Raw genomic sequence first — 16,398 nt, 5'->3', positions numbered from 1 at the left:
TGGGAGCCTGGGTAAGTGGTTGGAGGGCACAGCCTCTGCTGACCAGTCACCTCCCAGGGGCCTCTGCCACATGGCATTGGAGGACTTCAGTGAATTCAGCAGGTCTAGACTCTGCCCTCGGACCCTGGGCCCACAGCCAAGAGACCTCAGCTCTAAGTGTGGCTGCACCATGTTCTCGCCATTTGACCCCGAGCCAGTCCTTTCCCCATGGTGGGTCTCATTTTTTCTCTCTGAATTGGGGCAAATGGAGCCTGCCTGCTCTAAAGGGCTCTCATTCTGGAAGGTCCCCATGCCAAGCCTGCTTCTCCAGGGCTCTTGGGGCTCTGGGCAGTGATTAATCAATGGGACCCTGGGAACTTACAGGGAATCCAAGGGAGTGATGAGAAACCCAGGCCACTTACAGTCCTCCAAGTAGACACATCTGTGGGTGACTTCATCCAGGACCTTGGGGGCAGGGCACACAGGGACACAGCCTTCTACCCTGAGGACAGAGTAGGGAGCAGGTAAACAGTCGGGGATGTGGAAAGAGATACCTTTTTTACCTGGATTGAGCACAGGCCTCATCTTTTCTATAATACTCATGTATAAGTAAATGCACTTATATGTACACACTCATATGTGTCTCTAAAAAGACGTTTTCACACATGTGCACAGAGGACACATACCCAAATACGCCTGCTTGGCCACTCCTGCAGAGGAACTCAGAGTGACAGGTAAACACATAGGAACTATATACGGTTATGCACGCACTCGTGCACACGCACTCATCCCCATGTGTCTCCACTGACGCACAGCCTCACACAGCCTTGTACACACGCTCCAACCATGCAGAACTCAAAACTTTTCACACATACATACATACACACACACTCTCACAAACATCAGCAAATACATACCCATGCTCACATACAGCTGCACACAATACCCAAAAGCATGCAGCTCATACACATGTAGGTATGCAAAACTGAAGACAGCCCACGCATACTGGTACGCACACATACATACAGCTCAGTTATATGCACATGCAGTACAAACAGGTATTTACATATGCCCATATACAGGCACATTCACCCTGGTACACACATCTCCACACACACAGCACAATACTCATATACCAGTGTATGTGAGTACATACACACCCCAGTGCACTCTCATGCACATGCCCATGGATTACATACAAGCCCATTCACACATGTGTATGTGTACACAAGCATGCACCCTTGCATGCACAAACACACCAGTGCACACACCTAGATTCCATGCCTGCAGCTCCTCGTCTCCCCACCAACCACTTTACCTGGGCACGTCCTGGCAGCTGGCTGCCCGTGGGTCCCGGCATGTTTGGAAGCAGGGGCTGGCACAGGCATCGTAGCGCCACTCGCAGGTGGGGTAGGCAGCCCCCAAAGCCTTGGCATCTGGAAAGGCAACCCAGTCCGGTGTCCCTGGATGGAGCAAAGCTGGATACTATCTCAGGGAGAGGTGCTGAAGGGCACAGGTAACTCCAACTCGCCCCTGCCCTCCTTGCCCCGTAGAACAAACTAGCTTACACGGGAGATGTGAAGAAAAAAATTAGAAGCCAAACTAAGGGGAAACCGTGCTGGTGACAGTTAGGGTGGGTACTAGGGGAACTTACAGATGGGGCTATAGGGATGCAGTGTAGGGGCTGAGTGCTGGGGGAGTTAGGGAGGGAGAAGTCAGAGCTGGGCTTTGAGGAAGCTTGGACCTCTGATCTGTCAGCGAGACACCCTCATCACTCTGCCCCTCTGGGAGCTCAGTGCCCAGGCTTGTGCCGCATCCCAGGACTGTGTCACCTCCTCTTTAGCCTACCTCTGGCAGATCTCCATGGGTACAAAGAGGCTCCCCTTGAGGGGTGGGGTAAGGTCCTGGGGCACCCTCTCAGAAAGGAGGAAGCTGCTCTTCTCCAAGCCCAGCCTGGCCACGAAGCCTCCTTGCAAACCAGGTGCAGGATCTACAGGGCGCAGTTTGTCTGAACTCTGCCCCTGTTGTCCCTAACCGCTGGGCAAAGCACCATCATCCCTTTCATCATCACCATCACCGTCACCATCACTGTCACCATCACCATCACTGTCACCAACACCATCACCGTCATACAATGTCAAGCACGATGCTAAATATTTCCTCTGATCTACTCATTAAGCCTTACTATAACACTGTGAAGTAGGCACCATTATCATCTCCATTTTATAGTTGAAGAAGCCAAGGCAGAAGACACTGGGAAAAAGGTATTTTTCTAGGGGAGACTTTCATGAAAGAGGCTGTCCAGAACCTTGATAAATGAGGGCTCCCCAGGGAAAGATCTGTGGGCCGTGGGGTGGGGGTGGGGTTTCCAAGGTTGACAACATCCCCAGACCAAACTGGTGCAAATGTCCAGTCTCTAAAGCCACGGACTGAGGGTTGAGGCATGGGCAGGCCGGAGGGAGCAGCCCTGCCCCAGCAGCCCCTGCCAGAATCCCCCACCTCCGCGCTGCCACCCACTGTGAAGAAACCTGCGTTTCCAAGATCCTGGAGACCAAAACTGAGAACTTACGTTTGGAGATCATCTACTAAGGGCTAGGCTTTAAGCAAAACATAGGAGAGATAGTTGATTCTCACAACAACTTTATGAGGCAAATATCCCCATTTTACAGGAGAAGAATCAGGGTCAGGGAGATTGGAGTTCTCCAAGTGCCAAGGGCAGGAAGCACAAATCGAACCCCGGGCCATGCAGCTCAAAACCTGGGCTCATTCTACCCTGCCCAGTGCCTTCCAAGGAAGGACACAGGATTCCTATCATGGCCAAGTCTCACTGTCACAGTGATAAATCTGTCCTGGGGACTCGATAGACGATCGTTGGATATAAGAGTGAGGGGGAAGAGAAATGATACAAAAAAAAGTTTAAGTGCCTGAGAGATTTCAAATAGAGCTGAGAGGTCATTCTGGAGGTTATTCATATGCAGTATATAGATATCTCTTTTCAGTTTTTAGTGTAATGGAGTAGCTAGAGAGAAATACCTGAAACTGTTAAACTGTAATCCAGTAACCTTGATTCTTGAAGATGAATGCATAACTATATAGCTTTTACAGTGTGATCATGTGACTGCGAAACCTTTATCCAGTGTATGGACAGATGAGCAAGGAAAAAAAAAAGACAAAAAATAAGTAAATTATAGAGGGTATGGGAGGTATGGTATGTTTAGGTGTTCTTCTCATTCTCTTCTTTGAGTAATAAAAAAATAATACTAACAGAGGAAACTGTACTTGGCGGAGGCGATACGGGAACTTTACTTTCTGTGCAATTATTCTGTAAACTTAAAACTGCTCTAAAAACAAAATTTATTATTTAAAAAAAAGAAGAAGAATGGGCTCGCCCAGCCTTGGACTGGGGGCGGGGTGATAAAATGAAGAGGCTGGCTGCAGACACATTTGCGTATATGTTCGTAGAGCCATTCACACAGCACAGGATGCTCTCACGGGTACACAAGTACAGGTACATGCAAGACAGAGAGACCAGGCAGAAGCAATGAAGAAAATATGATCACACCCTTGAGGGTTTAGGCAGGGAAAAAATACCCAACCTGACAGGGGATGACGAAGCCCTGGGACCCCTTGGCCTCTGTTGGAAAGGTCAGGGAGTGGCCCTGTCACCGCCCAGGGGAGCAGGGGACACCACTGGCTTCTCAGCCTGGTGGCCCAGTGGGCCGTGTGTTGAGTTCAAAAGGGTATCTGAGTCTGCTGGGCCGTCCAAGCTGCAGACAGGTTCGCTTCCCCGTCACTTCCACAAAGGCCGGGGTATTTTTAGCCCACTGACCAGCCTGTGTCAGCAGGCAGGGTCTGGAAAATGGCCTCCTGAAGCTGGCTGGGTCCTGGCCACACGGCCCGAGGCCCCCAGGTGGCTGCCATGGCGGTGGGCCGTCCCCCACCTTAGGCTGACGCCAAGTGGTCCCCCTGTGCCGGGCTGGTGGGGACTCCACCTCAGAGGTGACAGGAGGGGTGAGGAGGGAGGGAGAGCGCAGGGAGGGCGGCTGAGTCAGGGGCTGACGGCAGGTACCCACCCAGAAGGCGGAACAGCGTGCCCCGGCGGAATGCCTCCGAGTGCTCGTGCAGTCGCAGGGCCAGTGCCGGGGCCACTGCTGGACCCGACACGTAGAGGAAGGCGCCGGGCTCTGCCATGGACTCCAGGGCCACCAGGCCTGCCTGCCCCGTCCCTCGGTGCAGAAAGAAGGTGGCATGGAGCTGGAAGGCATCATTGTCCTGCCACTTAGCCAGCTCCAGTGACCCACTGTCTGTGACGTGGAGGAAGAAGTTGGGTCTGTCAGCTGCCTCCAGAGATACCACATCGGGGTCTGCGAAGAGCCACATGGGTCAGGTCAGCGCAGAGGGGTCCAGACAAGGGGGGGCGGGGGGACAACATCTGGGCACACTTGTGCACTCAGTGACTCAGAGTGGCAACACACCCTGCAGAGTAACTGAGCCCTGCCCCTCTGCCCTCTGTGCCTGCCCCATCCCACCTCAGCCTACCTGTGGGCTCCCCTCTGCTCACATCTCTGAGGGTGAGGGGACGCTTAAAGAAGCTGCAAACTGCTGAGCCACAGGAAGATGACTGAACTATCTCCCTCCTTCCCTTCCCTTCCCCTCCACTCCCCTCCTCTCTCTTTACTCCCCCCCCCCTTCTTTTCCCCCTTCTCTCCCCTTCCCTGGACCTCACACCCTCTTTTCCACAGTGAAGCTCTCCAAGGTCAGGTTCCTCTGCTGCACACAATGCGGTTCTGCTCAATAAGCCCATAAAACTAGTGGGAAACCAACACTCCTTGGACTTGACCTTACTTTGCTTAAAATGCTGAGCGGAGAACAGAAAGTCCCCACCAGGTAGATAGTCTATCTGGACAGCGCTGAGACGGCCCTCTTCAGGGGGCGCTGCGCAGACCTAAGGATCGGGGACACCTAGGGAGGCAGTGTTCTCTCTTGGGGTGATGGGGGTGCTGATCTCTCTGTGGCCCGGTCTCTGGCTTCTCACCCCAAGTCTCCTTGGGCAAGGACGTGAATCTGCCTGGCACTTTTTACTGTACTCGGTTCACGTTACCAAGGACATCACCTGTAGCTGGGGGCAGTGGCTGTGCCTGGGGCTGGCCAGGAGCTAGGGTGTCCCTCCCTTAAATAAGCCTTTCCATGGCTCCCCACTGCCTTCAGGATAAAGTCCCAACTCTTGAGCTTGACTTGTAAGTCCCTTCCTGGCTCCTCATCCTTTAGGGAAGCATCGCTTATTCCAAGAAGCCTTTGTTAATCCTGCAAGACTGAGTGAGGGGCTCCTCCCCGAGTGTTCCCACAAGGTTTCATAACTGCCTTTGAAAATGACTGTCTCCCCAACTGAACTATGGACTCCTGGCATCAGGGATTGTGTCTTACATCTCTGGTACCCAGTGCTCAGCTCTGTGCCTGGCACTGGATTAGGGTTCAGTGACAGGGATGTAACTTTTAGAATGGAATGGACTCTGAGAAGCCTCTTGGTTCAGGGTTCCAGCCAATGCAGGGACTGTCCGCATGGACTAGTCTGTGATGAGGGAGATGCTCACTGCACTGGGGCCTCTGGGGGTTGGGGGAAGAAACCCTCAGCACAGTGGTCCTGTGCGTGTGCACACACACACAGAAGAGAAGGCTTCCTACCACTTGGACTTGGCTGGCACGGGGCCCACCCTTCAAGAACTGTCAACTCTGAAGAGACAGCCACTAAATCTAAACCCTTTGCGTCTGCCCATGATGTGAGATGTAAAAGGCTGTGGCTTTTACAGGTGTGTTCCAGTCTGTGAGACCCACCAGCCAGAGCCCAGATTCCTGACCTGGGCCAATGAAGAGCCCCTCTTCCATTCCCAAGAGAAGGCCCTACTGGAGTCAGTAAGGAAGCCAGCTCCCCTCCGCATTTAAAGCCCATCCAGTCTTAAACAATGGTGGAAGAGGAGCAGAAAGGGGGAGGCAAGGCACAAAAGTTCAGCTGAACCCTCACTCCCCTGGTTTTTTCAAGCAGGAGATGGAGGGTGTCTCTTGGTAGAGGCTAAGAGGCTGGCCCTGCTTCAGCTGGGGAAGGGGCACTGTGTGAGCCCCAATTTCTTCATCTACAACGCACAGCTTAGGGTTTCGGCATGCTCCCCTCTTTCAGCAGCTGCTTTCTCCCCAAAGGGCAGGAGTGGGGCTGGAGGGCGGGTCTTACCATGGGCCTTGGCCTTGGATAGCGCAGCCATCAGCAGGAAGCTCACCACGTCCCCTGGGGCCACGTCCTCCGCCCTCACCAGGGCCACAGCGCCGCCCACTGCCTTCCTGCCCACCAGGGCCCCGCCGGCCATCCAGCTGGCCAGCTGGTAGGGGCCCTTGCCTAGCACTGGACAGAAAAGGCCCAGTCATCATCTCCACTTGCCTGGGACCCTGCCCGCTTCCCACCCCTAGCCACCCTGCCCGGGTAAGCATTAGCAGGAGGGTGCCAAGGAGGCAATCTTGGTCGCTTTCCTCACCCCAGGCTCCAGGGACACTGATTTCCACGAGAAGGAGGGGACAGGAGCCCCAGGCTGCCAGCCCCTCACAGCAACCCCTCCCTCTATGCGCCACCTGAACCACTTTACAGGGCACCCGGGAAAAAGTCCACCCAAGGGGCATCTGGGCTTCTCAAATGTCTCTCCATGGGCCTGTCCCACTGCCTGCAGCTTTATCAATATAGCACAGCTCAATCCAGGGTCGCCTCTGGGAGGAGACATCAGGCACCGTCTCTGCCTGCCGGAGGGGTGAAGGCTGGGAAGGCCTGTACTCAATGTTAGTGTTTATCTAATCATCTGGGGCTTTTTGGTTTCCTGTGACTGCTGGTATAGGTTGGAGTAGGGTATGGCTTTCCTGGGCAATTGCAACAGACTTGTAACTACCTCCTTGCCTCTGAAGTGATCCTCCTCCCCAGCTTCCCTCCCCACAGCTGCCAGCCACACCCTCCCCACCTGGGGCTCCTCAGTGGCTCCCCATTACCCTCAGGATAGAATCCAAAAGACAGCTTGCATTTGGGAGCCTTTCACCCCCAGCTCCTCTCTCTGCACCCCCATCCCACACCAACACCCTCTGCATTCCTGCCCCTGCCACACCGAACTGCTCCTGCTCTTCCACAGAAAAGCTGTGCTGTTTCACTCCTTGTATCTCCACTTGTGCTGTTCCACCCACTCAACATGTTCTTCCCCGTTTGGGGTCTGGCAGACACCTACTCGGTCTCTGGGGCCCAGCTCAAATGTCACCGCTGTGGTGAAGCTTTCCCAGCACCTTCTCCCAGCCACCCCCACAAACATCGTCTCTCCTCTTCCTCCACGTTCACCAGCCCACAAAGCAGGGCACACACCAACCACAGCTCTTAGATGCAGACCGGGACGAGCCTGCCTCTGTCTTCTGGACTTGGGGGGGACAGGCAGTGGTGTGCTGGTAAATGTCTAATAACCAGCTCTCCAGCAAAAGCCCTAATTTGTAGCGTCTACTGATTCCAATGGTGTAAATACTCCCACCATGGCCGATTTCAAGCTACAAAATGAACGCAGAGTTAAGAACACACAATTGATTCTAAAATCTAGTGTGAGGTGAATCCAGTGTACCACTGTGATTGGTCTCATTTGTCATTGATTTCCCAGCACCTAGAAAGGGCTTGGACTGGAGAAAATGTTGGTGAAAGAACAGAGCAAGCAGTGGGTGGGTGAGTAGGTGGAGGATGCTGGAAACAGCTTGTCCTTTGCCAGTTACTGCCACCCAAAATGCCACAGAAGGGAGAAAACTCTGCTCGGAGCTATGTTGTTTAAAATGTCTTGGGATTCTATTGCCTGATGTTAGACAGAACCTACCTGTCCCAGGGATTGCAATTCCACCATTACAGTATCATTCCTTAAGAGGCTAAAGGTTTGGGGCTCAGAAGCCCCTGGGGGCTAACATTCTGGCAGGGCTACTGTCATTGTGAAGTATCACATTAGTCCCTGGTCCAGCCCCGTCATCGCAGACCTCCTAACTGGCATCCTTGTCTTTAGCCTGTCCCCACCATTTCATCTGCTGCACTCTTGCCAGGATGATGCTTTTCAAACCCAAATGAGATAATGCAGGTAACTGAGAACAAAGCCTCAGGCCTATACCGAGGGAGGTCTACACTCAGCAGGACAGTGTGTGTAGGAAGGAGAGGGGTTCAGAAATCAAAGGTGAATAGCTGCGAGGATCTGATAAGCATCTAACTCTACCGAGATCTGACCTTAGCCAAACTGGACAAAGTTCAGTGTGAAAAATTACTCACAGGAAGCTCACTTTCACTGCCCACCCAAACCCCAGTGAATAAACTAATTGGCTCTACTGTAGGGCATTAACTTCCCCTGGGTCTTCAGACATGACCTGAATTTTCACCTCAGTTAATCTAAAAGTCAGGGAACATCCTAGCACTTTATGACCTTAGCCAAATTTGAACAGGAACCTGGCCAGCTGTGCCAGGCCATGGGGTTTGCACTAGCCATCCTCAGAAAGAGCAGCTTGGCATTTGCCTTTGCCAACTCACATCTTCAGGAAATCCCAGACAACATTCCCCTGCACCTGATGGGCTGGACTCTGAAGATCAGGGGGCAGCACATTGGTGCAAATGGAGTTTTAACTTCTTGGTGAAGTAGCCCAGAGGAAGCACAATCCCTGGGAAGCTGGGTCCTGCCTGGCCTGGCCCAAGCCCCAGGTGGTGGCTGCAGGAGCTGCTAGGGTCAGAGTCCCAGGGCCTCCCAGGGCCTTGTACAGTCAGGATGAGGACGCCCCAAGATAGTAAGCAGGTGCTCCCTGCCGAGTCCCAGCCCCTTCAGGACAAGTAGAGCCTCAGGATGCTGATGTTGCATCACGGCAGGCCAGCAGTGCCCTGAATCCAGGGGAGGGGGGCTTACCTTTGTTAAAGAAGTCACAGTCGTAGGCTGAAAGAGAGAGAACAGAAATTTCTTGAGAACCAGTCCAGAGATCAGAACAAATGGACATAGCCAAGGACCTTTGCAACCCAGCCTTCCCTCCTTTTCCGAGGGCCAGGACTGGCCTGCCTCCCAAACTCTGGGACTCAGGGATGATCACTGGATTCAGATGTCTTAAGATCTCTCATGAGGGACTCCTCTCAGCCACCAGCACAAATCTCAGGACCTGGCCCAGAGAAGGCACTCACCATGTGTTTGCTGAATGAATGCATGCATGAATGAATGAATGGCAGAAGAATGTGTTTTGCGTGGTCTCAAAGGTCAGGACAAGAACCAAGGGATGAGAGCTCTAATCACCTGCATAAGGTGTTGCTATGCTTGTCGCTGGAGTAATGCAAGCACAAGTATTCTGTCCTTGGAAAGCTTTAGTGGGCCAGAGGCCTCGGGGATCCAAGGGTTCTTCTGGCCACTCCCAAGGGAGTTCCCCTGGACCGGCAGAAGCAGCCCTGCACCAGCCAGGCTTCGGCAGAGCTCCTACAAGCGTGAGCTCAGCCCGCCCTCTAGTGGCTCAGTCCAGCACCACAGCCTTAGCCACAGGCGCCCCAGTTCTCTGGACTCAGGGGTTGGGGACCTAGAAGTCAGGGATCTTGCAGGGTCACCTAAAGCGATGATCAAGGCTATGAAGAGCCAGGTGGGTGGACCTGGGATAAAGGCCAACATGTAGGCATGGTCTGAAGAGTGCTCTTGCTGCACCCCCAGCCCCAAACTCTTGCCTACCCTCTATTACTCTGCATTAGGCGCTGTGCTTTGGAGAGGACACTGGACTAGGAGTCAGGAGACCCGTGACTGACCTGCCATATGGCTATGGACAAGTACTTGCCTTCCTCTGGGCTTCAGTTTCCAGAGAAAGGATTTAAAAACTCAGTTTTTGAATCATTTATGGATTGAAAAGATTTAAGTAGAAAAATAAGATCTCCAAGTCTCTGTGGTTTCAAGTGTCTATCAGGTCAGTGGGAGGTGGCCTGGAAAAGTCATTAAGAGTCAGCTCTCTAGAGTCAGTCCTGGGTTCAAATCCCGGCTATTTTACTCATCCACTGCACGTGCTGGGACAAGTAACTTAACTTCTTTGAACTTTAGCTTCCTCCTCTATAAGGTGGAACCAATACTAGCCTCTGTCCCATGGGTTTGTCACTGGTCTCAGGTGCAAAATTTAAGGGCATGCTCCTAAACTCAGGACTCAAGATAAATATTATTTTCATGAAATTAAAAAAATATATATGTAGGTAGCACAGAAGCTTAGCCTACCTATAGGTATGCCTAAGAGTTACTTCTGGAGGACCTCTGCTGTTGTTTAGATGTGGCCTTTCTCTCTCTCTAAGCCCAACTCTGCATGTGAAATCATTGCCCTTCCCCCTACGTGGGACATGATATCCAGGGGTGAAAGTCTCCCTGGAGACATGGGAGATGACTCCCAGAGATGAGTCCAGCCCTGGCACCGTGGGATCCATAATTCCATCCTGAATTGGGAAATGGGGGAAAAGAAGTGTAACTAGTAATGTATCAGTGGCAGAGATAGTTCAAATAGAGTTGAGAGGCTACTCTGGAGGTTGCTCTTACGTAACTTCAGTTCAGCATTGCTACCTATCATAACCTGCCAACCCCCAATCAGGACCATTCCAACCAATCCTAAAGAACACCTAGGACAATATATAAGATTCCACAAGGGCTCCATGCACTAGTGTAACTTTCCAGAAACCTACAACCTCCAGATGGGTCCCTGGTCCAGGTAAGTCCTGAAACCTAGAGGGCCCAGCCTCTCCAGAACATCAGATAGTTCTATCTCCCTGCCCTATATTATTGACCTGCCCTTCCAACATGAAAAAGTTAGAATGGCCATAGCCCAAACACCCCTAAAGAGAGGGATAGGAAGATCAAAGGTGATGGTGGAATTATACAGAGAAGATAGGATTTAACAAATGAATATGAATGCTAAATCATTAAATCGATATCTCTTTTTAGTCTCCAGTATCTTAGAGCAGCTAGAAGTAAAAACCTAAAATTGTGGAACTGTAACCCATGTCAAACTCTGAAATGTTCTACAACTAATTGTAGTGCTGTGCTTTGAAATCTATGGCTTTTTTTGTATTATTCACAAAAAAGAAAGAAAAAAGTTGATTGTGGTGATAAAAAAAAATATTTAAGCCTTCTAGCCTCCTATATTCTGGAGGAGCTAGAAGGAAAAATCTGAGAGGATCATACGGTAGCCCATGACAAACTCTGGGATCTGTCCTCCTACTATTTGTTGAAGAGTGTTTTGAAAACTATTGCTTTTTTATTTCTTTGCCTTATATATATGTTATATTACACAGTAAAAAGTTAAAAAAAATGCAGAAACTCCACGATGAACAAAATGTCCAAATTTTCAATAAAGACAGTGGATCAGTCATAGTGCCTTGCTGAGCCATATTGGAGACTGAGGCAAAAGCAAAATCAGTAATTCTCATCTTACACCCCTTTAAATTTTGTCCCCATGGTGAGTGCCTCGCTCACCTCACCTTAGTTCCAGCCCTGAACATTCAATCAGTGAATGCATGTAAGACACAGGGTCTGGCACACAGTAGGTCTGCAGGAAGCTGGTACTTCCTTCTCCTTTCTGAAGGATTTTTATTAGAGAAGTAGAGGTTGCATGAAGGCCCAGGGTATGTGAGGTGGCAGGGTCTCCGGAGAAAGTAAGCAGAGAAAAGGGAGGCTGAAGGTGAATCCTGCTCCAGGATGATCTTCCTGGATCATCCTGCATGGGGCCCCCAAGGCTCAGGACATGTCCACATCCACTTACACAAGTGAAAAACCAGCAACCCAGCAACAGTGTAGAGCCCTGTGCCAAGAGCCTTACATACACTCTCTCACTGACAGTTCCCGCATCCTATGAGATAAATACAGTTATCTCCAGCCTTGTATCACAGATGAAGAAACTCAGAATGGAAGGAATGCTCCTGAGTCTGAACCCACACAGTCTGACCCCAGAGCCTGTCTGGGGAATGTGGTCACACTGGGAAAATCCCTGGTGTGCAGGAATGAAGGGCAAATAATAAATAACCTATTGATCAATCATTAAATCGTCTACCTATTTTTATTTCATCTTTTAAATATTTATTTTTGCGTCCATTTTGCAATATACTTTACAGCAGATTGAGTTATATACCCCAGAATAAAACATGCTCTTAATCTTAATCCATCCCTGTGGGTGTGAACCCAGAGTAAGTAGAAGCTGTAGAAGTTATTTACAGTTCAGGTGTGAGCAGTGGAAGTGGGGTGGGCCTTTCCAGCTTCCTGGTGGTTTTATAAAGAGAAGGCCACAGGAAGGAGCCAAAGTCAGAGGGAACAAGAAGAGAAAGGAGGGGACATGGCCATGTATCAGGACTGCTGACCAGCCAGGAGGCTACCAGTCCAGGAAGAAGCAGGCTGTCTAGTCTGTGAAACCACGAGCCAATACATTTCTATTGCTAAGCCAGTCCACTGTAGGGTATTCATCTTAGCTGCTAGGAAGCTAAGACATATGTTTACAATGTTAATTGTATATATAATTATATACGCATATATATGCGTGCTCCGAATACTTTTACTTGATAGGGGCGTGCAACTTTAAAAGTTTGCAGGCCTCCATTGCTCCAAATAAACTAATACGTTGAGTTGCCCCTGGCAGGGGCCCGCATGTCTCAGCTGACAGAGAGCTTTGATATTTATTATCTCATTTGAGCTCACAATGAATCTGGTGGGTCAGGTCTAAGCTTGTTTTACAGATAATACAGATAAGAAAATTGAGCGCCCAAGACCCTGGCTGGGTGACTTGCTTGAGGTCACACAGCTTGCATGCAAATGGAGCCCAGGCCTCCATTCTAGCAAAGTGGTTGAGAGCACAGGTTTGCAGCCAGACTACAAGGGGATGAATCCTGGCTCTACCACTAACCTGTGAGACCTTGAGCGTGTTCCTTAATCTTTTTCTAGGTCTCACTTTCCCCAACTGTAAAATAAGAAAAAATAATCCCTTCTTCATAGGGCACTTGTGAGAATTAAATGAATACACACAGAGCAGTCGGTGCATGGCACTCACCATCAGCATTCAATAAATGCTAGCCAGAGTGCTGCTACCCCACAGGCCAGCCTACAGAGGGCACCCCCACAGGGTTGCCCCCTGGATGACTGGGCTGGGACACTCACGGCAGAGGCGCGGAGTCCTCCAGTCCACGGCCACGCCGTGCTGGCAGCACTGGTGAGCGTACGCGGACACGCTGGCACAAAAGCACTCGCAGTCACCGCCCCGGCTGCATCCACAGGTATCCATCAGGCAATTTGAGTAAAACCACGTGACATCGACCTGGAGGAGGTCAGAAGTCAGAGGTCAGGGGTCATATCCTGAATGTCAGACCTGCAGCTTCTCAGCTCATGTCACTCAACCTCCAGGACAATGCAGGGACCCCAGGATGGGGTGCACTGCCTGTGCGGGGTGGGGGGAGAAAGACAGCCAGCTCGGAGGGAAACAAGAACTCCACAGCCCAGGCAGACACTCAGGTTTGAGAACTATGTTCTCTCCACCCCCAGCTGAGGCTATCTGATCCCAGGGCTGAGGGTTTGGCTGAGAAACAGGTGTGGGAATTGAGCTGGGAGGCACGGCCAGGGATTAGTCTCATGCTCACAGCAGAGTCAGCCAGGGCCTTGGCTGTCATGGCCCCGGGAGGTGCCACGTGGAGCTGAACACCAGCTCTCCTCTGTCTCCCCTGAGGACTCAGGCCGCAGCATGAGGGGGTTTGGGTTAACAACACCGAAGAACTTCCTAATAAGGAGGGACAGCCAGACTGAGACGGGCTGGACCAGGGCACACAGCTTTGTCTGTCTCTCCCTGGTCATGTGGACAAACTCATCGCGTAGGTTGGAGGCAGGGAAATGACAGATGTGGGTCTCCAGCTCCAGACCTGAGGTGTCTCTTCGAGGAAGTCTGAGAGCAGAAGAGGTTCCAGGAAGTGGGTGGAGTCTTAGGGGTGACCGAGGAGGGGTTGACTCACCACAGGGTGGCAGGTCTCGAACACCTCACTGAGCAGGACGCTGCACTCCTTCCTGGCAAACGGTTCTCGGAGAGGATTTAGGACACATGTGTCCCGGGGGTCGACGGTGTCTGGGCACTGGGGGGCAAAGGTGGACTGTTCATCTCTCTACCCTGCAAATGCCCATGGCCTGGTGTGTGGACAGACTCTTAGGGTGGTTCCCATGATCCCCACCCCCTGGAATTTATGGCCTCTTGAGTGGGGGAAGGACCTATAACTAAAGGTGACAGGATCAACATGATGTCATGAACACGACTCCATGATTATGCTAGAGTCCATCTTGCTGGAGTCTCTCCATTGTTGACCGTGAGGAAGCAAGCAGCCACTTTGGGGGACCCCACAGGGCAAGGAACTGTGGGTGGTCTCTAGGAGATGAGGGCAGCCTCTGGACAACAGCCAGGAGGAACAACTGACGCTCTCAGTGCTATGTTGTGAGGAAACGAATGCTGTAGGAAACAGTGCGATTGGGGAAGTGGAGCCTTCCCCAGTCGAGCCTCCAGGTGAGAATTCAGGCTGCTTGATATCTTGACTGCAGCTTTATGAGCCCCTAAGCCGAGGACCCAGCTAAGTCATTCCCAGACTCCTGACCCACAGAAACCGAGCTAACACTTTTGTGTATGTAGCAATGGATAATTCATACAGATTTCTCCAACGTCTGCTGAGAACTGAACCTCCTCCCTTGAGCCTGCATTTCTGCTGGGTCCCCCACGGTGTGCCCAGAGAGATTGTGGAGAGAGTAAATGGGGAGGACATGTACAAAGTTTAGTCACCCATTCAATGTCTCTAAAATGGAGGTGGATTAATGACACACTTTTCTGAGACTGTGGGAACAGTTTTGTCCCACCTCAGCATTATATTTGAGCTCCCACTATACAGGCTCATCTCCATCTACTCCCCAACATAGATTTAAAAGCAGGCTGGGACCGCAGATCACTTAGCTCATGAAAGGCAGATTTGTACAGCTCATGTCACCCTCCACCACTGCACCCGGGGCAGACATAACTAATCAACCACAGTCTTCCTTCAGCTGAGCTTGGACCCATGTCCCAGCATATTTCTCAACACAACTTCCCAGGCAGCCTCTTCTGACTGATGAGAGTTGTCACGCAAGGTGAAATCTATTTACCATTCTTTTCCTGGCACAGCCCCTCACTTTACAGAGGACCACGGAGAACTCAATGTCACTCAGCAAGCCAGTGGATGAGCCAAGACAAGAACTTGGGACTCCCAATTCGGAGCTGTTTCCCACCACAGCTGTTTGACACCCCCAGTGAGACATCTCCCAAATCTTAGGGACACCCTTCTCATTCCTGCCTCTGCTAATATGACCTTCCCTGTCAGAGGCCTTCTCTCTGACATGTTCATCTATTTAAATATGGCCTGTTCTTTAAGTACCAGCACAAGCCCCACCTCCTTCAGGAAGCCTTCCCTGATCACCTTGACTTACAGCAGTCTCTCTTGGTCCCTCCTCTGTGCCAGACTTAAAGCCAGACACTGGGGGTACAGAGATGGGGAAGGAGGTCAGGCTCCAATAAGCCTCACTTTCCCCAGCTAGGTGATCATCTCTTCTAGGACAGCGATTTCGTCTCCTTCCCACTACCCAATTCCCATCAGACGACGCATGTCTCTAGGCCACACATCCGAGTCTGAGACTGGGGATGCCATGGCAGATGGTGAGAAAGCGGTTCTCTCAGACTAATGTCTCTCTTCCTTGGCCTGGGGTCAGGTCCTCTCAATGCTGGCAACTGCTCTCCTGGGTGAGGGGAGTGAGCCAGCTTGGGGAGTCTTTACCTCAACTGCAGCCCAACTGCTGCCAAACTCCTGAGGGCTAGTTAGCTCTAGATTCTCCGGGGTCCTCATCTCATTGATGGTTTTTAAGTCAAAGTTTCCACAGAGTCCTGCCAGCTGGCCCTGAAAAGAGAGAGGAGGTTACAGTCAGTCAAGGCACACCAGGGGTCAGAGGGTGCCATCACGAGAAGGACCTGTCTGGGTCACAGTTTGAAGAGGGCTAGGAAAGGTTCAGAGGGGAAGGGGCAAAGGGCAGGGGGTGGGGTGGGCAGCACAGGAGGAACTGTGCTCCAAGCTCCTCAGCAAGGGCTACGCTCAGCCCTGGGCAGGGAGCAGAGGGCCCCTTGAGGGTCACAGCTCACGTGCCTACCTGCCACTGAGGCCCAGCCTGGATGTGCACTGTGGTTCTCTGATCCCATAGGAGGGTGATGTGCTCCCGTGGGAAATGCACCAGCGTGAAAAACCCCGCTTGCCAGGTGTGGACTTCCTGCTTCTCATCCAGGAAGCTCTCAGGACTCTAGGGGGACAGAGGTCGTCAGTCCTGAGACTCGAGTGCCCCCCCGCCCCAGGGCCCAGTTGCAAGT

General features: G+C 51.6%; 1 protein-coding gene across 1 annotated transcript in view; it reads right to left on the bottom strand.

The window, feature by feature from the left end:
* OTOG (otogelin) overlaps positions 1-16,398 on the bottom strand; it is a 101,875-nt gene that overhangs the window by 38,164 nt on the left and 47,313 nt on the right. The window contains exons 28-36 of the mRNA XM_077114782.1: positions 16,185-16,331; positions 15,818-15,937; positions 13,988-14,104; positions 13,146-13,302; positions 8,910-8,936; positions 6,203-6,370; positions 4,053-4,343; positions 1,298-1,415; positions 402-481 (exon numbers count right to left, since the gene is read on the bottom strand). Of these exons, the coding sequence (XP_076970897.1) occupies positions 402-481; positions 1,298-1,415; positions 4,053-4,343; positions 6,203-6,370; positions 8,910-8,936; positions 13,146-13,302; positions 13,988-14,104; positions 15,818-15,937; positions 16,185-16,331 (1,225 nt within the window). The remainder of the gene's footprint in view (positions 1-401; positions 482-1,297; positions 1,416-4,052; positions 4,344-6,202; positions 6,371-8,909; positions 8,937-13,145; positions 13,303-13,987; positions 14,105-15,817; positions 15,938-16,184; positions 16,332-16,398) is intronic.

This window comes from Tamandua tetradactyla, chromosome 8 (genome assembly GCF_023851605.1).
Source record: "Tamandua tetradactyla isolate mTamTet1 chromosome 8, mTamTet1.pri, whole genome shotgun sequence".
In the NCBI taxonomy this organism is placed as follows: domain Eukaryota; kingdom Metazoa; phylum Chordata; class Mammalia; order Pilosa; family Myrmecophagidae; genus Tamandua; species Tamandua tetradactyla.
This window is presented reverse-complemented; position numbering and strand designations above follow the sequence as displayed.